This window comes from Podarcis gaigeae (assembly GCF_964106915.1).
Source record: "Podarcis gaigeae genome assembly, chromosome: 7".
NCBI classification, from domain to species: Eukaryota; Metazoa; Chordata; class Lepidosauria; order Squamata; family Lacertidae; genus Podarcis; species Podarcis gaigeae.
In genome coordinates this window covers 47020727-47046354 of record NC_139683.1, presented here as the reverse complement: position 1 = coordinate 47046354, position 25628 = coordinate 47020727, and the positions used below count along the sequence as shown (strand labels likewise).

At 38.7% G+C, this 25628-nt stretch overlaps 1 protein-coding gene across 1 annotated transcript in view; it reads right to left on the bottom strand.

Annotated features, from left to right (window-relative positions):
• Nucleotides 1-217: 217 nt before the first annotated feature.
• SMCHD1 (structural maintenance of chromosomes flexible hinge domain containing 1) overlaps nucleotides 218-25628 on the bottom strand; it is a 69003-nt gene continuing 43592 nt past the window's right edge. Inside the window, exons 29-48 of the mRNA XM_083748298.1 lie at nucleotides 24842-25009; nucleotides 24023-24148; nucleotides 23028-23107; nucleotides 21012-21169; nucleotides 20290-20396; nucleotides 19164-19222; nucleotides 16601-16688; nucleotides 14893-15024; nucleotides 13886-14038; nucleotides 12929-13055; nucleotides 12628-12747; nucleotides 11125-11210; nucleotides 9124-9243; nucleotides 8139-8329; nucleotides 7063-7172; nucleotides 4647-4717; nucleotides 4222-4393; nucleotides 2042-2200; nucleotides 810-927; nucleotides 218-559 (exon numbers count right to left, since the gene is read on the bottom strand). Coding sequence (XP_083604424.1) covers nucleotides 460-559; nucleotides 810-927; nucleotides 2042-2200; nucleotides 4222-4393; nucleotides 4647-4717; nucleotides 7063-7172; nucleotides 8139-8329; nucleotides 9124-9243; nucleotides 11125-11210; nucleotides 12628-12747; nucleotides 12929-13055; nucleotides 13886-14038; nucleotides 14893-15024; nucleotides 16601-16688; nucleotides 19164-19222; nucleotides 20290-20396; nucleotides 21012-21169; nucleotides 23028-23107; nucleotides 24023-24148; nucleotides 24842-25009 — 2445 coding nt within the window. The 3' untranslated portion in view covers nucleotides 218-459. The remainder of the gene's footprint in view (nucleotides 560-809; nucleotides 928-2041; nucleotides 2201-4221; nucleotides 4394-4646; nucleotides 4718-7062; nucleotides 7173-8138; nucleotides 8330-9123; nucleotides 9244-11124; nucleotides 11211-12627; nucleotides 12748-12928; nucleotides 13056-13885; nucleotides 14039-14892; nucleotides 15025-16600; nucleotides 16689-19163; nucleotides 19223-20289; nucleotides 20397-21011; nucleotides 21170-23027; nucleotides 23108-24022; nucleotides 24149-24841; nucleotides 25010-25628) is intronic.

Below are 25628 nucleotides of genomic sequence, written 5' to 3'. Positions count from 1 at the left end.
ATTTGAAAAATGCCTCTAACTGCTTTCATACAAGTAGTGAATAAAAGCATAAGAATGTCTATCAATCATTTTAGTTCAGCTCTTCTCCACAGATTTAATGGGGGCAGTGCTTAGGGACTTTACATATGGATACAACACTTTATTTTATTTTAAAAACCCTTAGGGAACACATTCAAACAATCTAAATTGCAACCTTATATAGTAATAGAAAAATCTGTAGTATTGTAGCCATTTTATTGTAAAATCTGATGTGTTATCATAAATAAAAAAGCATATTTATTACTTCCACATACTGAAGTCTAATAACCATAGAAAAAGCTATACAAAATAAAGCTTAACAGTTGTTACAAACAACGTTTCTCTAGAAGTATACAAGAAAGGTGGTTAACATGAATTTATTTTCCCCCAGCTTGTACATATTTCAATATACAGTTACTTTTTAAGAAATCTGTTTATAGTCTATGGTTTCTTTTTTCGGGCTGTTCCATTAACATCTGATGTATTTGTTGCTCTTTGCTGCTGTTTCTTCATGGGAGGAGATGATACCCATTCTTCTGGACTACAAAAAATAAGCACAGGTCATTTTAGAAACTGCATAAATGTAATACAAATATCAGGCAAGGTTTTTGTTGTAGTTATCCTTTCCCCTTTTCCTTACCCTCATGCAAAGATATGCAGTATTACTACCACTGTCAGGTGGAATCAGTTAGTTGTAGGATATTCCCTGTACATGCATATTCATGCAAAAACACCACAAAACTGGGTGTTTTTAAAAAACAACCAACTACTTTAGAATCTCACAAACAAACCTGAGTGACCGTTTTGCTGTTTCTCTCCGCATTCTTTTTGGAGGGCTAGGATTGTCAAATGTATCAAGTTCTTCCATGTGAACTGAAGATTTGGAGCATCGACCAGATGAGGTAATGCCTATGAAGATCACAAACATTACTGTTGTTTTCAAATCTAGTACATATAACTTCAGGAAAAAAGGCACAAGCATACCAAGCACAAATTAGATTTTTAAAGCTAATACAAAAAGTAACTATGTAGTTCAAGGTCTGAGAGTATTATCCACAAGTAATTATTTGCAAATAAATCCACAATTTCCCTTCCTGCAGAAAGGACCTTGTGTTTGTGAAACTGGGCTCACAAGATAGGCCAGAGGGGGCACTTCCTCTGATACCAACCTCCTTCCCTCAACTTTTTGAACCAGTGGACATATTTTGAATTTCCCTCTCTCTTACACATGCATCCTATGTACATATAGCCACATATATGCCTCTCCTTCTCCTGGGGGGTAGTGGGGTGGTGGAAAGAGAGTGGGCAGCCCCACAAAGACAAAGGAGGCTGTGGTCAAAAACCAATGCTTTCTGCATGGAGGAAAACTAGAAAACTGGGAGGAGCATGAGGTATCCTAGAAGATAGTGGCATTGGAAGGACTGCTGGAACACGAATCAGAGTGCTCCGCATTGTAACATTTTGTTGGAGGCCCCACTTGTTTTTCCTAATGTCACCAAAGAAAAACAGAACTATACAATTGTTGTTACTTGTGTTTCCAATTTTATATCTCATTATATATTATAAATATGTTATGTTAGAATGCTGTATCAGGATACATACATACCAGAAGAAGAAGAGGAGTTTGGATTTAATATCCCGCTTTATCACTACCCGAAGAAGTCTCAAAGTGGCTAACATTCTCCTTTCCCTTCCTCCCCCACAACAAACACTCTGTGAGGTGAGTGGGGCTGAGAGACTTCAGAGAAGTGTGACTGCCCAAACTCACTCAGCAGCTGCATGTGAAGGAGCGGAGACGCGAACCTGGTTCACCAGATTACAAGACTATTGCTCTTAACACCACACTGGCTCTCTTAAGCTTAAGCTCACATCTTTAAAATGTAGTCAGAATTTTGATAAATCTGACGCAGTTAAATTAGAATACCTTTATGAAATTGTAAATTCCCAGAATGAGTTTCTGATATAATTAGAATGGTTAACTTTTCGACTCCATCATGTGAAAGTGAACGTGTGAGTAACATACCCAATTCCTGCTCTATTGACTTGAGTCTTTTTTCCTGGTCTGCAAGCTCTTCTTTCTTTTTTTCCATTTCTGGACTATTATATAATTGCTCCTGGAAATCAAGGTCTGTCTTCTTATCAGTAAGCCATGCAACTGCTTTCTGGTACTGCCGAAGGAGATCTAACATGTAAAAGAATAATAGGATAGTAAGGCACAAGGCCAAAAGTTTTAAGAACAGTAGCAATAAATAACAGACAGTAAAGCTGTTAACAGTGCAGTACCACACATATCTACTCACAAATTAAGCCCCACTCACTGTGGCTAACTTCTAGATAAGTATGGACAGGATAACAATGAAATTGTGTGCGTAACTTTTTTTTAAAAAAAAAGGTTACTAAAATATTCTTCAAACATAATGAATTTCATAAATATATATCATTGTAGTCTAGAGAAAACTGCATGTGTTTAGACAGGGTGGGGGAGCAGGATCTAGCTGGTGGGCTAGATTCTGAGCTCCACCACCTCACAGGCATTTTAACAGGTGGGTGAGATGTCATATATGAAATCAGGTGCAAAGGAAGACCCTTGCAGAAAATAGCAAGTCCTTCTTTTTGGGCAGAAATGGATGCACTCTGTAGATCCTTGCAGCAAGCCCCTGCAAAGGATTCTTTGCATTCCAGGCTTAAACTCTAGCAAGCAATTCAAAGGAAGAATTGGAAATGCACTCTAAGCACACAGTCAATTCTTTTGAACTAAAAAGCCAGCACTTTTTGAATTTGGCACCTTTTTCTGTTGCTGTGCAAGGTAAAGGGATATTTTTACTTTGCAGGCATGACTTTAGGATCTCATCACCTGGCTTGAATTCAATTGCAAAGGAAGAATCAACAATGCACTCCTGATTCACCTTAATTTTAGCCACAACTTGAAGTTTCCTGCATCTGATGTTACTATATGAAATCAGATGCAGGAAAGGTGTGCACGATTTGCCCGAACCACTAGGTGGGACAGTCTCCAAGGCCTGGCAAGCCGAATTAGGCCTGCTGGTCAGTTTTCCCACCACTGATTTAGGAACACTTGTAACAAATGTACCTATCAACATTAACATTTTATTTATTCTGCATTTAAACTACACACAAATCATATCTGTATAAGAACACGGTAATTTATGATATGGCCTTAAAAACACAGTTTTGGAGATTAAATTGCTCTGTTCCAACACACAAACTCTATATTGTTTAAAAGTTTATTACAATCAAGAGGCCCACCCAACTTCAAAGGCACTTAGGACAATATCCTGCCAGAGAACTATAATGTCACAGAAGCAGTGATACGGGTTTTCATTATCCCCCCCCCCCAGTGTCTCAAACACTGATGGATTTCAGATTTAACAAGTTTATCTGTCTTAAATTAACGGAACAAAACTGATTTTATGTGCTGTATAAAATACATTAATGTGTTTCCAGTAGGAAAATAATTGACTGAGGTGGGGATTAACAAAGTGAATCTAAGATACAGTCTTAGGAACACTCACTATGGAGTTTAAAAAGGGGAATTTTGCACAGAATTCTAGTAGTGGAAATTTTTCAATCCCACATCATTGCACTTGGCAATGGGCATCACATCTTGTTGCACTGGTACAGAATCTGCACAATATCCTAACCTGGAGTCTTGCACTAGGCCATCAACACAATGCCACCAAGTCCTAGATTTGAAAACTGAGCTGTAAGTGTCACATTATCTCTAACTATGCTTATTGATGCAAATAATAATAATAATAATAATAATAATAATAATAATAATAATTTATACCCCACCCATCTGGCTGGGTTTCCTCAGCCACTATGGGTGGCTTCCAACAGAATATTAAAATACAATAGCGATTGAAAATGGAAGACAATATTTCATGATTCATTTCAAAATAATTGCTTACAAAGTTTTATTTACCAATTATGTGAATACATTTTTCATTAATCTGTGATGATTTGCCTGTACGAAAGGGCTGTGTTGCAAACTCAAACACATGCAAGAAAGCTAACAGAATCTAATGTCACTAGATTCTCATTTAGTAATTGCAGTTGTTTCAGCAGCAGTATTGAATGCCAAGTATATTTAGTTAAGAGTCAGACTGAATTTCTAAGCACAGTAAAATTTTAAGAAAAGCTGTACAAATAATTATTTAATATATTATGCTTTGAACACACCTATCTGTTCAGAGAGAATTTTGCATCGTTGCGGAAGAGGTGCTCCAAAAACCATTCCTCGAAGCTTATCCATGGGAGGGGCTTTATTCTGAAGACCTCCAAACTTTCCATTGCTACGAATTCTCTCTCCGTCTCTTGTCAATAATGCTGGGCAATATGTGTTTTTAACAAGCTGTACAGATAGGTTTAATATTCATTAATAAATATGTGGCAAGTCTGTGACATGCAACACGTAATTTTAACAACACTGACACACTGAAGTGAACCCCAAAACAACATAAGCAACTTCAGAAAACGGGGCAAGCCCTGAGGTGTTTGAGACTTGTATATGTTGCAAGTATCAAAGAAGCACGGCTGAATTCTATTCTGCCTCTGCCTTTCTCATGTATGTACAAAACGGAAACATTTAAAGTGGCAATACGCACCTCTTTTCTGTAATGATTGGCAGCATCCAAATTGTCAATAATAATGGCATCTCCTAAAAGCATTCCAAACACTAGAAAGGTAAATGAAATAATGAGACTTTAATGTTTAGAATTCCAACCTCTATACAAAACTACTGTTTCCTTTATCATCTACCCATTATAAGACTGAATATAAATACAGAACACAGCGCTGATATTTTGACATAGTTCAGTGGAACTCTGAAATGCTACACTAGATGGGGAACTACTGCTACTATAAGAGCCCATCTAGTCCAGCACCCTGTTCTCACAGTGGCCAACCAGATGCCAATGGAAAGCCTGCAAGGAGCATGAGCGCAATAGCACTCTCCCCACTTCTGACTCCCAACAACTAGTATAATACAAGTCAAAAGTAACAAGCATAACATACAATGTACATGGTTTCAAAACTGAATATAACAATGATAGTATCAATTGATGTGGATGAAAAAGGTTTGATCCATGTCTTAAAAATGGAATTGACATTGAAAATCTTCAGTTTGATACAGAAGGGACCATTTAATTTTGTCTAATACTTTAGTGTCAGTTAAATAATATGGCCAGATATTTGGGGAAATTAATCTTGCAAGAGGTGATGAATTTTTAATTGTCTTGCTCTCCAAATTTCTTAAAGAAGAAATTCAAAGAAAGGAGGGATATTCATGATGGCTGTAGTTTTGGAAAGCAGACATAAATCTGAACACTTTTCAGATCATTAGAATGATTTTTAGTGGAAAGCTGGAATCAAGTGAATGTGGTGCTCTTGCAGGAGGGCAGGATTTTTTTTTATTCAGTCTTGCTACTAAATTCCAGCTATAAAATCCCAGCTGGAATTATGTTGAAATGTTACCTCTGATAGTCATGTGGCTAGGAAGTATGAATCTGTCAACTAACATTTGGAGAGCAAATGTTTTTATTAAAGAATTGATTACCGTATTTTTCTCCCTATAGGACGCACTTTTTCCCCTCCAAAAATGAAGGGGAAATGTGTGTGCGTCCTATGGGGCGAATGCAGGCTTTCGCTGAAGCCTGAAGAACGAGAGGGGTCGGTGCGCACTGACCCCTCTCGCTCTCCAGGCTTCAGGAAGCTATCCGCAAGCCTTGCGCACCAAGCGGGAGTTCCCGCGGGCTCGCAAGGCTTGCTGGCGGCAGCCTGCAGCCCGAAGCATGGGGCGCCCTCCGGAGGATGCCCCGTGCTTCACGCAGTTGTCCACAAGCCTGCAGCGCCTGGGGGAACTCCCCCCCCGGGCGTGCAAGGCTTGCGGGCGGCAGCCTGCAGCGCCGAGCAAGGGGCGCCCTCTGGAGGACCCCCCGTGCTTCGCGCAGGTGTCCGCAAGCCTGCAGCGCCCAGGGGAACTCCCCCCCGGCGCGCAAGGCTTGCGGGCGGCAGCCTGCAGTGCGGAGCACGGGGCGCCCTCCGCCGGGCTCACAAGGCTTGCAGATAGCAGCCTGTTCTGGGGCTGGGAAAGCTTGGGCTTCCCCCGCCCCAGCCCCGCGGCTGGGGGAGGGGGAATAATTTTTTTAAATTAATTCCCCCCCCCAAAAAATGAGGTGCATCCTATGGGCCAGTGCGCCCTATAGGGCGAAAAATACGGTATTTATTTCTTTTGGTAGCTTCTTAATGTGCAATTTGTACCTGTCTACTCAGAACTAAGTCTCACTGAGTTCAAGGGGGCTTACTCCCAGGTAAGTGTGGATAAAATTGTAGCCTACGGCCAATATCCGATGAAGTGCTGTTGCTTGCCCAAGGATTTCTACTTGCGCAACAGAACTTCTGTCTCTTGGTGTCTTGTTTACCCTTCCCTAATCTTTCCCAGAGCATTGGAGAAACCTGCAGAATAGATTTAGGGGCCGTAACCCAAATACCTTGTGAAAGTGGAAGCGCTTGGTTGAGTACTCCTCTAAAATCCTATTAAACAACATAAAGTTTTTAAAAATTTCTAATCATGCCCCAGTATTTTTTAGTTGGGGGCGGGGGGAGTTCACTAATGGGAAGAATTTGTGGAAGTCCATTACTCTCCAATTCTTTAATAAAAAGCAAGGTGCAAAGGCTAGAATGTGTCTTTAAACCCTGCTTAAAATAAAATCATCATTAGGGATCATTCAGTTTATGATTGATCATTCTGTTAATGATACTTTCTAATTACTCATTCTAGTCCAGCTCTCATGAGTTTGAATGAACAATTTTTCAGAGAGGAAACTTGAGAAGATGATAGTGTGTGTGTGTGTGTATATATATATATATATATATATATATATATATAAAATATTGTGTGTATGTGTGTGTGTGTGTGTGTGTGTATGAGAGAGACAAGACTTCATACCTCTCAAAATTGCTGCCGCTAAACTTATCAGAGCACACTATAATTCCCAGTTTTGCTGTTCCCATGATGTTTACCTGTCTGGCAATTCTCTGTGTGCTCCGGAAATGTTAGCAAGTTCCTGGCAAACACAGGATTTCCTATAGCCTTGAAAGTATTTCTTCCATTTTGTAAGTGAGGTAAAGGCCTGGTTAGAAATAAGTCAAATAAGTTATTTTCTTTTGGCATTGATATTGGCAGCATGAGTGAAAGGCAGTCCATGCAACCAATCTTTCTCATCCCTTCCTCCTCCAGCAACCCTCAAACCTTTGGTGTGGATGGGCTGAACAGTGGGGGCTGTGTCATACAGGGGAAGTGCCCAGAATTGAGCAAAGGGATCTTGCTTCAGCAGTGAGCTGCATAGGAAGAGGAGAAAGATTTGTTGCATGAGTTGCCTTCTGCTTAGGCAACCACTAAATGCAACCCTTCACCAAATAAAAGTTAAGCAATATTTACAGCACAATCCTAACCACATCTCCTCAGAAGCAAATTGCACTGAATTCAGTGGGACTTACTTCCAGGTATGTGGGGTTAGGATTTCAGACTTGCTGTTTAGACATTATGCTGGTGGATGTTGGTATTTCCATAAGCAATTAGGATTACGGTCGTACCTTGGTAGTCGAACGGAATCCATTCCAGAAGTCTGTTTGACTTCCAAAATGTTCAGAAACCAAAGCACGGCTTCTGATTGGCTGCAGGAAGCTCCTGCAGCCAATCAGAAGCCACGGAAGCCCTGTTGGACGTTCAGCTTCCAAAAATAGTTTGCAAACCGGAACACTCAGTTCTGGGTTTGCGGCGATCAGAAGCCAAAACATTTGAGAACTAAGCTGTTCAAAGGTTCGACTGTACAATGGAAATCGTATGAACCAGAACCATAAGAAGGGGAAGAAAAAGATTTAACATGACAAACAAATGGACAAAACAAACAAGTCATCATCAGGGTTTTATGGATGCAACAGACACAAAATGAATGGGCCGTCAATCTATAAAGCAGGCACAGAATTTGATTTCCCAACCATACATCTATTGCTTAAAAAAATCTGAAAATATTAAGAACTCTGAAAATTTGAATACCAAGCATTATTTAGATTAGGAAAGAATACAGAAACCTTACCTGTTCCAGTCTGGAAGACTCCTCCTATAAATAGAATCAAGAGGCAACACCTGCTGCTGACCTTTGGTTTCATCAAAGATACGACGTGCTGCAGCAGTAGTCAAAGTGACTACACAGTCCATGTCACTTGCCAAATGCCAAGAAATAACCTTTGCTGCTTCATTATCTTCAATTTGTGCTAAGTGTGAAATCTGACAAAATAAAATAATGAATTTGAAAGGATGAGGTTTTTTCCTGATGGGAGGAAAAATATAGATTCCCTGTGCCCTCAGTCTAGTTAGAAAGTGAAGACATTGCTATTTTTGCTAGGCTTCAAGCCTACAGGAAATCACAGATACCGCTTTTTGAATAATTTTGTTGTAGCCAGGAAAGGTGAGACAAGAAGCTGGACATGGAAGTAGCTGTGCACAAAGACACAGCTATGAAAGCACTATCCATCAGTGTGACATGGCAGGAGAAGTTAAGTAATAAACGAGATGGTTCCTTTGCAGTGTTACTGGCTTCATGGGGTAATATTAACAAGTGCCCTTATGGAAGTTTTATTCACCTTTTCCAATCTCATCTGCTATAACAGACAGGCCCCAATTACAGTTCTCTACTGCTGGCAACCATTGGATTACTTGGCTATGTAAAAGACCTAGTCCTATCTGAAATAGAGAAACTATATATAGATATAGATAAAAATTATTCAGTGCTGGGTCCATTGTAAAAAGAGAAAAACATGTAGCTCACACTATTATGTTATATTGCATACTGCTAGTATACATAATAAAGATAATGAACGGGGAAAATGTGGGGAAAGTACTACAGAACATCCTAAGAATAAATATTTTTCTTATTTTTAATTTTTCTTACCCACTATCGTATCTTCATACCACCATTTCATATGTAATGAAAAGAGAGAACAGGTATGGTATCCTAGAGGACTAGGTTTTTTTTAATTAAAAAAATAGATTATCTTATAAAGAATTAAGACAAAACTCACCTTGCCCAAAACATCTTTGTCTTTGGGATAATCGGAACATGTGCATGTTCTTCTAGGTTGTTTCATTATTCCTTCTCGCTCAGAGATTTTCTCTTTTAGTAGAGAACAAACAAAGTGCTGCTGAAAATTAAGATAAATTCTTTACAGAAGGTATGCACCATCAAGTAAAATAAATCACAAGAACTGATTTTGATGTAATGTTGAGCTAGCGGCTCTAGTCTGTATGAACTAAGGGTGTCGTAAAGCAAAAGAGCTCGAGTTGTGTGCACAGTATGGTTAAACAAACTATTCTTCATGGTTTAGTTTTATATCCAAACATGACAAGAGTAGATTATTTGCATATGAAGCATTATTAAATACCATATTTACTCGAATGTAATGTGCACCTTTTTTGGCCAAATTACGCCGTGAAAATTAGGGTGCACATTGGATTTGATGGTGCATTTACATTCACCAGCAAATACTTTTTTGGTTTCAAGGTTTTGAAAATCAAGGTCCAAATTAGATTTGATGGCACATTACATTCAAGTAAGGTAAATACAGTACTTTGCATTGTATCCAGCTGGTATCCCTCCACTTACAGATAGCTCTTTGATTTAAGCAGAGCCTTCTGTCGAAGAACAGACATAAATGTGATCTTCAGCAATTTCCCCTCCTCCCTAAAGTCCCCTTGATCAATGTTCCAATGACAGAAGATTCACCTGGATCAGTGAAGGTGCACCAATTGGATATAACCTATTCATTTTCTGATTAGAATTTTAAGTAAGAAAGTGAATTTATCACTCTTAAACATCTCAAAATGAAGTTAGGATTTTTCTGTGCTTGATGTAAAAAGCTGTATCCAACTGACAATAGTTTGACATTGCAACTTTATGCACACTTACATGGGAGTAGGCCAAACTGTAGTCAATGGTATCTGAAGAAGAGTGCATGCACATGAAAGCTCATACCAATAACAAATTTAGTTGGTCTCTAAGGTGCTACTCGAAGGAATTTTTTTATTTTGTTTCGACTACAGCAGACCAACACGGCTACCTACTTGTAGTCAATGGAACTGACTTCTGAGTAGATATGTACAAGATTACACTGTAGATGCAGATTAGAAGCTTTGCTTTAAAACACTGCTCATTTGAACCAAATAGCAGAATCTGAAAGTTACCTGGCTATCAGCTAGCAGACTGCTAATGGCTCCTAAGACAGGCAATTTACATTCTACTTTTCCTGAACAATGTGCGTGCGCTCTCTCTCAAATTCAGGATCACTTCATGTGAGGTCACCTGAAATTGCACCTGGGTTGTAGTTTCTTCATGTGGTGAGATACAGTATGGCTCAGTTCCTGATATGCACTGTGTCTCCATGTTCTCACAAAACAGTCTTATAATTTGTAGTGACCAGGGTTTTTTCCCCAGCCGGAATTTGTCGGGACTCAGTTCCAGCACCTCTCAGGTGGGTTCCATTGCCATTATAATAGAACAAGGGAGGCGTTCATGGTGAGTTCTGGCACTTCTTTTTCTAGAAAAATATCACTGGTGGTGACATGAACTGATACCCCAATCCCAAAGGTGAGTCACTAGATAAAAACAGAGAGCCATACCAAGTAGTCACCATGAAGATACAATTTCAAGATAGTTCCATACGATTGGCAGATTGTAATAAAATGGGCGTCAGTGAGTGAGAGACCATGTTGCCCCTTTATACACCTGATAAGGACAGGAGAAGACTGAAAATGGGGGCTGGGAAAAGTTTTAACAATGGCTGTGACAATCCTGAGAAAAAGAAACCTTAAGTGGAAACAAAAGTATTAATGAAACTGTAAGTCTTGCTTCTATCTAAACCTTGCGAGAAATTTGTCGGGTCATCTATCTAGGCATGAGGCTAAGAACTGTATGCTATAGATACTTTTGTGTAAGCCTTTCCTGAAGTCATACTCTACTTGTCCTCACTAGGATTTTGTTAGATATCTTGATGGATAAAAATGAAAGAAAATGAAAAAGGACATACAGCGTTAGTCTGAGGTATATCAATCCGAAGTCTTTTCAGTTTATCCTTCAGTTGGGCCTCTTTTGTTTCAGCCTCCTGAACTTGACCTGAAACAATGTGTTGAAGTAGTAAAAATTAGTTAAGGCTGGTCTGAGGTTAAGTTCACACAGCATGCTTAACGCTGTCATGTGGTGAGGAACCACCCACACCATTGGTCTCATCGTCCACCGAATTAACATCAACTGTTGATTCACATGTGCAAAATAATAATAATAATAATAATAATAATAATAATAATAATAATAAATCAGAGCAAGCACAGACAAATGTCTGATACCATCTCAAGCTTAATACTTTCAGCGGTGATAGTTTATGCACTCAGCTAAGAATTATCAAATGATTCTGGGGTCAAATCACTCTTTTGAATGTCTACACAGGAATACGTGGCCACAGAAAGAAAGATCAGCAATACATACAGCGAGCAATCAGAATGATCTCCATGATTGCAGCTGTGTTCTTTTATCATCGGCTGCAGTCACAAAACCAGCTCTCAGCACACTATGGTCTGGTCCACGTACCACATACTAAAGTCACTCTTGGTTTAATGTGAAGTAGCAGCATGCTGGTTGGTGCAGGATGCTGAAATCAGAGACGGTTTGCTCCTATGTTGTTCCTACTGTGTTACCAGGAAATAGGCCATAGTCTGGTTCATCTTGTCATCTGAACCGGGACTCATAGTTCCTATCTCTCCAAACAAAGAAGTCAAGAAGACAAACAGGCCATGAGTCTAGATTTTGACAACAAGCAGACCAGACTGTGGCTTGTTTCTGGTAGCATGGCTGCAACAGGAGCAGGGCAGGTGCAAAGCATCTGTGATCTCAGTAGCGTTGTGCACCAGCATTCTGCTCATTCACATTAAAGCATAGTTTATTTCAACTGTGATTAAAGGTAATGTGGGAATGAGATCTATGTGTACAGCTCAATTCACACCAAATAGCTGTGTATACTGCTGGATGAAGAAATTACTCACAGGGAGTGGCTGTATATTGTGAACCAGTACATCATAGCTCAGACCAAATCCTGTGCTCATTGTTTCCTAAACACCAAGTGCAGAGCTTGCAAAGCTAGCAGGCGTGCATCACAACACGCCTGACAACCTCCCCTCACCTGTGACAAAGTCAACCACCTGATGTCATTGTGACATTAGATGACTGATGAGAAAACAAGAGATGTATTCAAAAAGTATTGATATCTGGACCTATTTTAATTTGCACAATCCAAAACTATACTTAAGCACTATTGAAAAGGAGTTGCACATATAAAAATACATGACAACTTTACTAATCTGTGGCCCTGCAGATGCTGCTAAACTATAATTCTTATCATCCCTCACCATTGGTAAAGCTAGCAGGGACTGACAGGAGTTGTAATTCAGCAACAACTGAAGTGCTAAAGGCTAGCAACTCTTGGTCTGTAACAATGAAAAATACATTCAAGTGAAAACAGTATTTGTATGTTACTTACGCTTCAGTTCAGTTAGAAGTTGATTTCTGGTGTCAAATGTATCTCTATATGCAGTTATTGACTTAGAAAGCTCGTCTCTCTCTTTTGAAAGAGTGGCCATCTGCTGTTGTTTCTTATAACCTAAACAAAAAAAAATTGCAATTTAATCCATTCTACTTTGTGGGTATTTTGGGAAAAGACCAAGTACAAAATGAAATGTTGCATTGATAATTGAAAGAATGCAAGAAAAAAAGATTTAAAGATTTATAGAAAATACACATTACATTTTAGAAAGTAAAAAATAGAAACATTTGAAACTCACCATCATAAAACATAAAAGGGAGACAATAAGGTTCCAAACGTCGATTCAAAATGGGTATATCTGGCTCAAATACAAGAATATATTCAGTACTATCTTTCCCTGGACTATTTTCTGCCAGCACAAGATCCTGAAGAAAAACAGACATATATTTTTTACCATTGATTTCAGATTGCTGTATATAAAAATATTTGTGCAAAAATTAGCTATACTTTCATTCCATATTAATTCTGACATATACTAACAGAACATTTTTAGCCAAAAGTATTTTTTCAAGGTTAAAAGGTTATATGTACCATTGATCTAGCTTACTTTTTAACGTAAGACATAAAATGAAGCTTCAATTTAGAAATATATCTATACCTTGTATGCTCTCTTAGTAAGCTTTTATTCATTATTCTATACTTAAAAATAGTACAAAAGGCAGCATGGAGAGAACCGAAATGAATAATACGTAGTAAAACAAAACATTCAACTCCCAATGTGGAGTTAAAGTTACTGCTATTACCATGGAAATAGACAGTAGATCCCAAGGGATCAAAGCTTGTCATAAGAAAAAAAAGAATCACTTCTCATCAATAAGCACTAAAATATAATGGGTGCCAGTTTGTAAATACTGAACATGATTGAAAGAAACCATTGATTTCAATAAGCTTTATAGGTTTAATTCTTCAAATGTAATAAACAGGACTTAAACCTGCCATCCTATAACCTTTTCCTGGGAGTAAGCACTGTTGAACTCTGTAAGAATTTTGGTACATATAGATATAGGACTGTGCTATAAATTTACTTATTTTCTCTGGATCATGCCCATTAGTATCTAAAGTTTTTTAAAACACAGGAAAAACTAAATGAAAAATGTAAGGAAAAGTGACACATGTGCAAGAGAATACATGGCTGCTTTCGGTTTTAGGAATATTACCTCTAAACTTACATTACAATTATGTTTAGAAGACTCACCTCAATTTCAACAATTCCTCTGTGAAATGGAAACTCAACTGTATCTGTTTTACCCTGAAACAGGGGGATGTCCTTAACTTTATCAGTTGAACTTCGAATTTTAGCTACGATTTTCCCATCCAAGTCATTGCCAGTGCAGTTTTTATATTCATCCTTAAAATTAAGAAGATATTAGAGTTGTGTAACCTGCCCATAACATGTATTTTGAGGTTGGAGTATGTGCACATATTTTGTTTGTGTGCCCTTTTTGTTTCCAGAACGCTTCGGAAGTTTACAGCCCCGTTTCCTGCAAACTGCACTGTCCTGAGCTCAAACTGCAGTTGGGCATTTCAACTTAGTTTTACTCAAAGTAGACCCACTGAAATCAATCAAATCACTCCTGCCTGCGATCATGTGCTGAGGAACAGCCCACACCATTGGCCCCGGGATCCCACAAGGTAAATTAATGAACCTAACTAAGTCATGTTCATTAATTTTAATGGATCTACTCCAGGTAAAACTTAGTTGAAAACCACCAAGATCTTTTCAATAGAACAAAAAAATTATTCAAGTGGAATTAATTCCAGGTTTTTCAGTCTCAGCACGCCTAATCACAAAGACTAAAGCCCAGAAGACTAAACTTCCACCTTACAATTTAATTAGACAGAATCTTATAAAGAGCGATTGCTGGAATAATCCAGGATAAAATTTAAGGTTTTTCCTAAAACAAAATACAAGTAATGGGCTGCCAACCTTAATGGAAATGATAAATAAAATACAAGTTAACTGTTTACATGTGGGGTGGCCCTCAGGCCCAGGGACCAACTGAGGCCCTTTAAGCCTCTCTCTATAGCTATATGGCCAAACAATCAGATGGAACTTAAGATCCACTTTTTTCAAAATATTGATTGTAAAGCAGGAAACAAGAGAACCAATGTCTATTTTATCTAGCTTCAATATACCTTTCTTTAAAAGTGAAATCCATTCCATTTTAAGTCATTTTATTACATACAATCCTACTTAATTACCATAATAACGAGAGTCAAGTCTTTGACAAGGGTCCGACTGCCAACACTCTGAGCATTAGAAACGGTAGGAGTATTTGGCAAAATTCTTGGCATCAGCTGTGTTGGTTCATTAGGCTCCACTTCAAAAACAATCTGAGGAAAAGATCATCACAATACTCAGTTCACAGTCTTAAAGGCGGTCAACAAGTACAGAAGCATGTCTTTTAAGGCAAATCAAGAATAGAAACAACCTTAATTGTAGAATACTAAGTTTCCAATTCATATGTATTCTTCTTGTGTGTTTTGCTTCCATACAGCTGGGCCCATGCTGTAGTTTTAACAACTGCAACTGACAGCCACTGGATAGCTCCTACACTGCTATCACTGAAGGTCCCGACTACACAAAAATGGAAATCACACTTCAAAACATGTATGAGTTGGGCCAAACTACATCTATTTCTGGATTTGTGCTTATTCATTGCAGCTTTATATAATGCATTCGAGAAAGTATTAATGCTACTAATTAGCCCATCCCTGTGGACCTTTACATGAACTGCACAACAAAGAATTGTGGAAAAGAAGTAGCTGCTGTTGTCACACATTTCCTAAAATGCTGTACTACTCTCTTCACCACTGTTCCGTATGACAGTGGTAGAGCAAAAACACACAGAGGAAGGCCAGGTACTTTTGAATCAGGACTTGCCTCATACATTGAAAAAATTGGGCTTGATCTAGTCAAGCACAGACACTAAGCTTATGTATGGGAGAATTCCACTATAGAATGCCCATTATAGATAGTTCTCTAGGTGGTGCATTTTTTTAAACCCTCCAAAATATAAAGTACAACATGGAAATCAAAAGCAAATTAAAAGCAGCATCAATCTAGTAAATCCAGCAACAGAGAAAACAGTAGTGTCAGAGAGCAAGTTTTAAAAATGGGGAAGTGGAGCAATTCTTCTGTTGTCGGCATCCATCTCAGGTGGTGCTACGGGTCAGTGTGTCTGGCTGTTAACCAGAAGGTTGGTGGTTTGGGTCCAACCAGGGATGGCTGTGGACAGGATTCCTGAACTGCAGGGCATTGAACTAGATGACCCTTAGGGTCCCTTGCACTACAGCATGATTTCTGGGGGGCAGCAGTGTTTAGACTGTTTCTTTCTGGGTGCCTCCAAATGGAGAAAGAGGGATCTCTGTGTGTATATATTTGAGCAGGAAATTGGGGGGTAGGCAGGAAAAAAAATATGTCCCTTTAAGTTCTGTCAAATTTGTTTACATATGAGTGGTTATTCAGGGACTATCATTTTAAGTGGATAGATGAGTTCCTTATGAATAGACTTATGAACAGCACTAGCTCTTTGGAAGACTCTGCTCCTTTGAAAACAGACAAGTACCTAGACTTCTGATATTTTGTCACCTGTTAAAAATGTTTGTTTCACCAACTGTTTTTAGAGAATTGGCTTGACTCAGTGTTGGCCATTTGTTCTGTATTCTATTATTTTACTGTTGTATGACATTTAATGATTTTAATGGATGGGTAGGTTCATGTGAGAGAAGGAAATACTTCAGGGAAAGGCCTTTTTATTTCTAAGAAAGTAGTAAAGGTTGAACAGGTTATTCAAAACATCAACATAAATTAGCTTGTAACTAATTAAAATCTTACGAGATAAAATAAGAAAAATTTCTGCAGCAAATTACAGCATTTTATTTTATAACTGTTATTTCAAAAGCAAACCTGTTCGCTGTTAAGAATGTTTATTTTGTCAATGGCAAATGCAAACTGGATGCTGTAGGTGCCCACTTTCTCTGGAACCATTTTTTGCCTAAATTGCAAATATCAGGATTTTAGTAACAAAGTAAAACTTTCAATATTTATATTTTCTAACACAAACCCACCTCTCTATTAAATGAGGATACATTTTATGAGCTGAACCAAATGTTTCATTCTTTCAATGCAAGTAGATCTTGTTGAAGGAAAGACACCTGAATCTAACCCAAAGTTTCTTCTAAGTAATATATTTTCCCCTCATATATCTTATTCTAATTACTAACATGCAAAAAATTAATTCCTATACAGTCATAACTCATGTTGCATCCGCTTCATGTTACGTTCTTTCAGGTTACGTCCCGTGGCGACCTGGAAGCACTGGAAAGGGTTACTTCTGGGTTTTGCCGCTAGCGCATGCGCAGACATGCAAAATGACGTCACATGCATGCGCAGAAGCGGCGAATCACAACCTGCGCGTGCACAGACGTGCCGCTGCAAGCTGTGTTCTTTTCATGTTGCGAACGGGCCTCCGGAACGGATCCCGTTCGCAACCAGAGGTACCACTGTATTTGAAGACTACAAATACAGACTATAAATGTAGTTGCCTTGTCATATGCTGCAACAAAAATTATCTTAGTTAAACGCATGCAACCCCCTCAATGTTTTCTCCAACAACTTAATTAGTCTCCTTTAAATCAAACTCTACCTTGTAAGCAAACATTCTGGATTAGTGATATGCTTAACACAGGCATTCAGCAGAGAGCTAAGTTGAAAGAATCCCTACATTCTGGATTTGACATTTTTTATCAACACAACCTCATTCTGGTTGCATTCGGCTTCAACCTCTGCAATATTTTAATAGTTAGCCCTTATTTTGTTCTTTGCGATAGATGAACATTCTATTTTGAAAACTAAACAGTGCAGTAAAAAAATTCAAATAGTCATTAGCTTAGTAAGGTATCTGCTACTGTGGAGAGCTGCCCCATTTTACATGTGGAAAACCAGCTTCTATTTACAACTGCTTATTCGCTGGTGGTGTGAAGGGGTTCCTAATTTATTCACACCTTTGTGCTTATATTTCAAATCTTGTAGCTGTTGCCTCCTATATCTTTACTATGACATTTACAAAAACCTTAATTTATAACACAGTAGCTATGTTACTTTAGACAAGGTAAAAACCAGTAGATTCACTTTGTTGTCCTTTATTATTAACTATAAAGAAAAACAAGGTAAATTCTGACTATAACAATAAATTATTATTATTGAATTTATATTCTGTGAACTGTCTTGAGACCCTCAGGTACAGGGCGGTTCACAGAATAAAGAGATGGATTGAAGGCGAATACTATACTTAAATTGGTTACCGTTTCTTTAAGGCTTATATTTGCTTTTATAGGGTTTCTCTTATTATAAATGCCAGTTACTTGCTAATACAGAAGCTTACATAAGACTGGCTTGTAAAAACTTAGTTCCTTTACCTATCAAACTCACATACCAATTACATTTAGTCATTTCTCCCCATATCAGTCAGTTTCACCATCAGGTATAGAGGACTTCTGCTGGTTTTCTCTAAGCCAGGCTTTCAGGCAGTTCTCTCTCTGGTTGGTTCCAGTAGCTCCTTGCTCCACTCCTGCTTACTGGCCTTTGGTGGCCTCTCTTTCAATCTTTGACTTAATATAGTAATTTAGTTCTTTTGGGGAAAGACTGTATTTCCAAGCCTCTTCCTAACAATTCAATAGTCACTTGCCTGGCTTCCACCTGCTTCAACTCCAGACTTCCTTCTTCCTTTCCTCTTCTGGCCAGCAGCCTCAGACAGTTATGCTTTTTCCCTGGACAGTCAAAATTCTAGCCAGCCCACCCTTCAACCAATTAGATTTGAGTGGCTCAAAATTCTACACCCCCATCAGAACACTTACCCTACCCAATGAGTAACAAAGAATTTCTATCCAGCAAGCCAATCAGAAGTGAAATTTTGCAATCTAACTCAGTTTTAAAAATCCCCAGCTTTTCCCAGACCAGTCTTATGCAACTAGTTAAGTGACAACTGCCAGCCACCAATGGATACTTAGTACAGTGGTACCTCTAGTTACAAACTTAATTCATTCTGGAGGTCCGTTCTTAACCTGAAACTGTTCTTAACTAGAGGCGTGCTTTCGCTAATGGGGCCTCTTGCTGCCACTGCGCTGCCGGCACACGATTTCCGTTCTCATCCTGGGGCAAAGTTCTTAACTCAAGGTAACTCTTCCAGGTTTAGCGGAGTTTGTAACCTGAAGCCTTTGTAACCTGAGACGATTGTAACTCGAGGTACCACTGTAGTTGAAATGTCACTGTTTACATAACCCTGAATACGCAGGAAATTTTTACACTGTATATAGAACAAATCCTGTCCCAGTAAACATATTTTAAAAGATTATTTCTACACAGCTACTACACTGCCTTCAGTGATAAAGTAACTACAGTATTAACCTTTGACATTTTGCTTCTTCTAAGGTATGACAAAACCATTTAGAGCCCTACCAAATTTATTTACCTGAAGTAAAAAAAGCTACTGTCGTCATCATTTGTTTTGGGACAGACATACGTTGTAACCTTAAAAAGAAATTACAAGGGATCATATATGTATAATTTTAAATATAACTTTGTTAAATATGAACAGACAAGCAGAATAAATAGAAGGGCTTTAAAGAAAGGCACTTCATTAACTAAGTAAAGATGTTATTGTGTGGGTTCCCTCAATCCTTCACTCTCCTTCTACTGTACTATGAAATTAATTGATTTCTGCCATTTGGTCCTTTTACTATCAAAAACACGCTTTCAATAGATCATAGGTGGTATTCAAATTGATACATCCCATCAGCACAGGGATTTCAGCTTTTACAATGGGACGCCTTTACTTGCCCTGCATGTGGTCTGTGCTCTCTCCAAATCTGCCCTGCCCTGAGGAAGTTCTGTCATGCAAGCTGAAATCCTTGCACTGACAGGACTTGCTACTTAACACCACTCTGGATTAAACCCCACAGCCTAACAAAAGGAATAGAAGTCAAGTTCACCTTAAGCCCTCCAAACAACAAGACTGACTGACATGATATGGTTGACATGTTGGAGCAGCATAAAATTGCTACCATTATGTGGTTAATAATACATGGAAGATCAATTCAAGTGGAATGCTTCACTGTATTACCATATGCTTTGATTCTTAAATATCTTCAGTGACATAGGGGAGATATCCAATCCCCATATGCTGAGTTTAAATAGCTGCCATGTATAACTATTTAAAACAGTACCAATGTGGCTCTTGTGTAAGCCATTTGCTCCACTCTTTCATATATTAACAGTTCTTTATAAAATATGCACTGTATATCTATAAAAAAACTAAGCCGTTTACATAATATATAATCAGATTTTAAAAAATCAATAACAATTCATGTAAAAATGCAACATTATTCAAGCAAGACTTTTAAATAATAAAGCAATAACATAATAATATGTATAGATAGATTAAAATGAGCAGTGCATGAAAGGAGAATTTAAAAATTAGGAGTCCAGGAAAGCTTGGGTAATCATATCAAGTCTTTGAAAGTTGTTTGGGGCTTTAAATGTCAACAGCAAGACCTTGAACCTGGCTCAGTAGCTAAAAGGTAGAGAATTTTACTTACATTTTGTGGTACAGTTCTACTACCTTCCCACATTTTCATATAAATTATTCCTGGGCTTATATTTTTAATAATGTTATCAGCTTCAGAAATAACACTAATAATGAAATCTGTGGGGAGAAAAAAGCATATGAATCTTTCTCGCTAAAGTTCTGTTTTACATTTCAAAATTAAAATGTTCTGAAATATTAGGAAGCTATCTTATACCAAGCCAGATCACTGGTCCCACCTAGCTCAGTACTGTCTTACACTGACTGACAGAGGCTCAGATTCCAGACAGCTGTCTTTCTCAGCAAAACTTAGAGGAGCCAAGGGCTGAACATTCTGCATGCAATACATGTACTCTACCACTGAATTCCAGCTCTTTCCAAGACAAGCATGCAAGTGGAAACCTGCAAGACGCTTAGATCCATTTCCTGAAAATGATTAACTGTTGCATACCACAGATGTTACTAACAACTGCTAGGGTGTTCACTTATAAACCAACGATCTTAGTGTTCCACATAAATGCTTCAGCAATTAAATAATTATGAAAATGTAACATCACAGCAACTTAGGCAAGGGCCATGCTGAATTTGTAGACAGGTCTTCACAAACTGAGTTCTAAACCCATTTTATACATGAATGTTATATTTCCCCAAGCTATATATAACTATGGCTACGAAACTAAAAATGGTGAAGACTTTACATATGGTTAGATTAAAATGTCACAAACAAAAACTCACCAGGAAAGGTGTTTCCAGCTAGAAGGGTAGCATTCGTGTCATACTTGACATTCAAACGTACAGGCCTCTCGGGGTCAGGCTGAACATTTAATCTGATTACTGGACAGTTTAGTGTGTTCTTGTTGTATGTGGCTTTAAATTGCAATGTATGCTCTCCCCTGCAAAATAAAATCGTGGTTAAACTCCAATATACCTCTTTGTCCAAAAAGTTTCAACAAACCTAAAAAAAAGTATAGATTTTCCACTACATCTGTATGAAGCCAATGGGAGAGGTTGTTCACAGTTTTTAGAACTGAATGCTATAAATATGTGGATTACACTTTTCATTTTCATTGGATCTAGGTGTAGCCATGTACATTTTGAACAAGTGCCTAGAGTCAGTAATGGGTTTTAAGAGGGGAAAATATCTGAAACTCAATTCAGATAATGGCACCCTCATTGCGTATCTTTACGTGCCAGGCAAAAACATTATCTTCTCCTAGGCCGCTGGATAATTAAACAAACTATGGCCTTTTAAACTGTGTGTTTGGGGGGGTATTGTTTTTTGTTTGTTATTATGGTAAGTATTTTTATGTTTTTATATTATACACTGCTCTGTGATCTTCAGATGAAGGGAGATACAGAAATTTAATAAATAAAATAGTAAGACCTCAAGGGCAGCCCCACACAGAGCACATTGCTGTAATTCAGAAACAGCCACACCAGCCTAGGCTGGTGAAAGGGACTCTTAGTTGCGAAGGGCACCTTTGCCTCCAATGATAGAGTTGGGTGTAAGAGAAGGCTATTTCTTCATGGAGAGTGAAGAGGCACTTGAAGACTGTCTGAAAACTGCAACTGGTACAGAATGCAATCATCACACTTTTAACTGGAACCAATAGCTAAACATGCATTATGTCCGGGTCAAAACATATTTACTCAATTCAAGGTGCTTAGCTTGGCCAATAAAACCCTAAATTGGCTTGAGACTTGAGGCATTTGAAAGAATTTTTCTTTGATGAACCTTCCTGTTAATTAAAATTTTCACTGGACTTCCTTTTCTGGGTGACTTCAAGGTTAGACTGGTGACTGCTGGGAAGCATATCTGAGGTGCACAAATCTTCAGTTTTCCCTCACAAGCCATGCTGCATCACCTTTAACTTTTTTTTTAGGAATGGCTCGCAAGGTGGAGCAGAGCTGCAGAGCTGTTGCTGCTACTTATTAGAATAGTGACAAGGATCAGGCAAGTCCACTCTGTTCTTTCAGGGTATCTGATTTTTATAATAATAATAATTTATTAAATTTACGTACCTCCCCTTAAAGGGACGCGGGTGGCACTGTGGTGTAAACCACAGAGCCTAGGGCTTGCCGATCAGAAGGTTGGCGGTTCGAATCCCCGCAACAGGGTGAGCTCCCGTTGCTTGGTCCCTGCTCCTGCCAACCTAGCAGTTCGAAAGCACATCAAAGTGCAAGTAGATAAATAGGTACCGCTCCAGCGGGAAGGTAAACAGCGTTTCCGTGCGCTGCTCTGATTCGCCAGAAGTGGCTTAGTCATGCTGGCCACATGACCCGGAAGCTGTACGCTGGCTCCCTCGGCCAATAAAGCGAGATGAGCGCCGCAACCCCAGAGTTGTAAGTGACTGGACCTAACTGTCAGGGGTCCCTTTACTTTTACCTCCCTTTAGGCGAAGATCCCAAGGCAGGTTTCAACAAAGAAACACATGACAAAATAGCAAAGAAACAATAACACCCCCTCCATCACACATTTAAAAGGTCATAGATTGACTAACAGCCAAAGGCGTGGTTGAAGAGGAACATTTTTGCCTGGTGCCTAATGATATGAAATGAAGGTGCCAGGCAAGCCTCCCTTGGGACAGCATTCCACAAATGGGGTCGCCACAGAAAAGGTCCATTCTCATGTTGCCACCCTTCAGATCTCTTGTGGAGAAGGGCCCCAGGAAGCAGGGCCTCTGATGATAATTGGGCCTGGAAACGATTCCAAACATTTTCTGATGAATGTAAGAGTTTTCAATCACTTACCAAGGAGCATGAATTCTAAGAACTCCGAAATTTGCTCTGCCATTTTCATCTGTTTTATGATGCTGGTTTGAAGGAATAATCTGACAAGAAAATTGATTTTCTCCCCATTAATGAATGACTAAGAAGCACTAATAATGATTTAACTATTACAAATCAGCAAATTTTCTATTTCAGTTTTCCATGTATCTCCATAGTTAAGATGCTTTACCCTCCCAGCATATAGCAAACACTTAAGGATTAGGGATGCCACCTCTATGTTACAATGTTATTTACCACGGGAAACTTAAAAGAATCATTAAGCAGCAAACCCCTATATTTCAGCTATTACTCTCTTTTTCCTGGAGTCAGACTGGTGTGTGGCTCCAGCTAAAGAGAAGTTGTAATCATCAGACAGACAACTGGTGGATCAGACATGGAAAATGGACTGTCAACTACATGTCTCTTTTTTGTAAATTGAATAACCTAGCAGCCAGCTTGTAGTCACTCAATTCCCAAGATTATCTGGCATAGAGCAATACACTAAGGGTTTTATTTCAATCCCTAAAACAGTATAACATGATAATTTTCAATTTGTTATCTATCCAAATATATTATGTGTTTTTAAATGGTATTGTCCAATCACATATGCTAGGAATCTAAGCATTTAAAAAAATGAGGTGTATTTTATAAATACGCACTTCTTGCTCACTTATTCCAAATCCCTCAAGACCCACCTATTCCACACGGCTTTTAGCACAAGCCTGAGTTTCTACACCCTATTGTAATTAAGAATAAATATCTAATGCACCAATTACTACATTCTTACCCTATTTTTCAGTGGCTCTGGATATCTCCTCTATGTCACATTTTAGACTGTAAGATCCCTGAGGTAAGGACTTGCCCTCATATAAAGTGCTGACACTATGCAGATGAATGCATTTTAACAACATTCTGTATTTTGGGTGTGTTGCACAATGATATATTCCAGTGAGATGTATGAATTCAAAGGCAATTACCTTTAAGTTCCCAGCCTTTAAAAGGTTGATTTTGACATCAGGTTCAGAAGATGGGTTATTCCACTGATCATACAGCTGGACTATAAGTGGCTTTTGTAGTTCTTTGCCATTAATCACTGACACAGGCTAGAAGCAGTTCAAAAATTATTGCTATTTAAACCTGTAGTATTATTTATTTTATTTATGAAGCATTTCAAAGTGTTTTAACAATACAGTAAAAACATACATATAGAATAGATTAATATATAAAAGTATTTTAAATGTGTGTGTTTGTGTGTAAAACATTTCAAATGCAATACAGAATCCAACAGGGATAAAAATCTCTACTGAGGAGGATTGTTAAAAGAGGAAAATCTTCAACAGATTCCTGTCTAATATGTAACGGGGTGGAATTTCAAGAGGTAAGTGCTGCCCCACTAAAGGCCCAATTATCACATTGTGTGGAATGTCCCCTTCTATTAAGATGGTATCTGAAGGAAGCCCCCTCCTGCAAGCTGCAGTGATTGGTTTGGTATATAAGGAATGAGACATTTTAGGTGTGTAATGCAATTTAGCTGCAAAACATACAGTGATCAGAAGCCATTTCATCAATCGCTTACTTATGAAGAAGAGCCAATTATGATAAACTCCAGTCAGAAACGTTATTTTCATACAAGTTACTCTTTTTGTTTCAATGTCTCCTTCCACACCAAAGATCATGTTAAAGTTTCAGAAGTATTTAATATCAGCGAAACGCTGTAACGTTATGTTCATGCCTCTCCTCTCTCTATTTCCCAGAGGTATGGAGACTATTGCTGGCATTACATGATGCGGACTTACGTTTTCTAACTCCGTCCAGTCCACAAGCACCAATTTAGCTGGAGGTCCTGCAATTAAATTTAGTCTCAAGAAATGAGAAAATTCACGCCAAGCAAAACACAGTTCTTTGGTTCCAGGAGGACCTGGTTTAAACCTGATTCCTGTGACACAAATAGTTTGTGTATCTGCCTATAAAGAAACACATAACAACATTTTAAAAACTAATAGGATCTCATAAAGTTATTTGATTATAAAAGTGGAATGATAGACATGCTTTTATTTATGGCATATGGGGTTTTGATTATTTTCTGCTCTTACAACTCTGCAATTTAAACACCTTGTCCACCGCTCAAGCCTTACCAACTGACACTCATCCAACACAGCAGGACTAGACAGTGTTCTGGACACCCCTTGAGATGCATCTGCTGTAACAGCTGAGTAAAGGTGGATGCAAGGAATTTCATCCTCAAAAAGCTTTCCAAACAAGTTACAGCAAACTACCACCAGTTCTGCTACCTCCTTCAGGCCAGACAGGAAAAGGCCCTGCACTACCCAGAAGAGCTCCACTGAGCAGCATAATGGGGATGCAAAGGAGGCAGCATACATGTGAGTGTGCAGGCTCCCACGCTCTGACTGAGCATGTTGCATGAACCTGGGCTTCTGGCTTAGCTATCCCACCCAAACCACGAGCCCTAAGACATAGAACCTCGGTTGCTGCTCATGTTTAGTCTGGAGAGAGCTAAACAATGAGCCTGGATTCAACAGACATGCAAAGCCAAACCACAGCTCAACTCAACTCAGTGTAGCC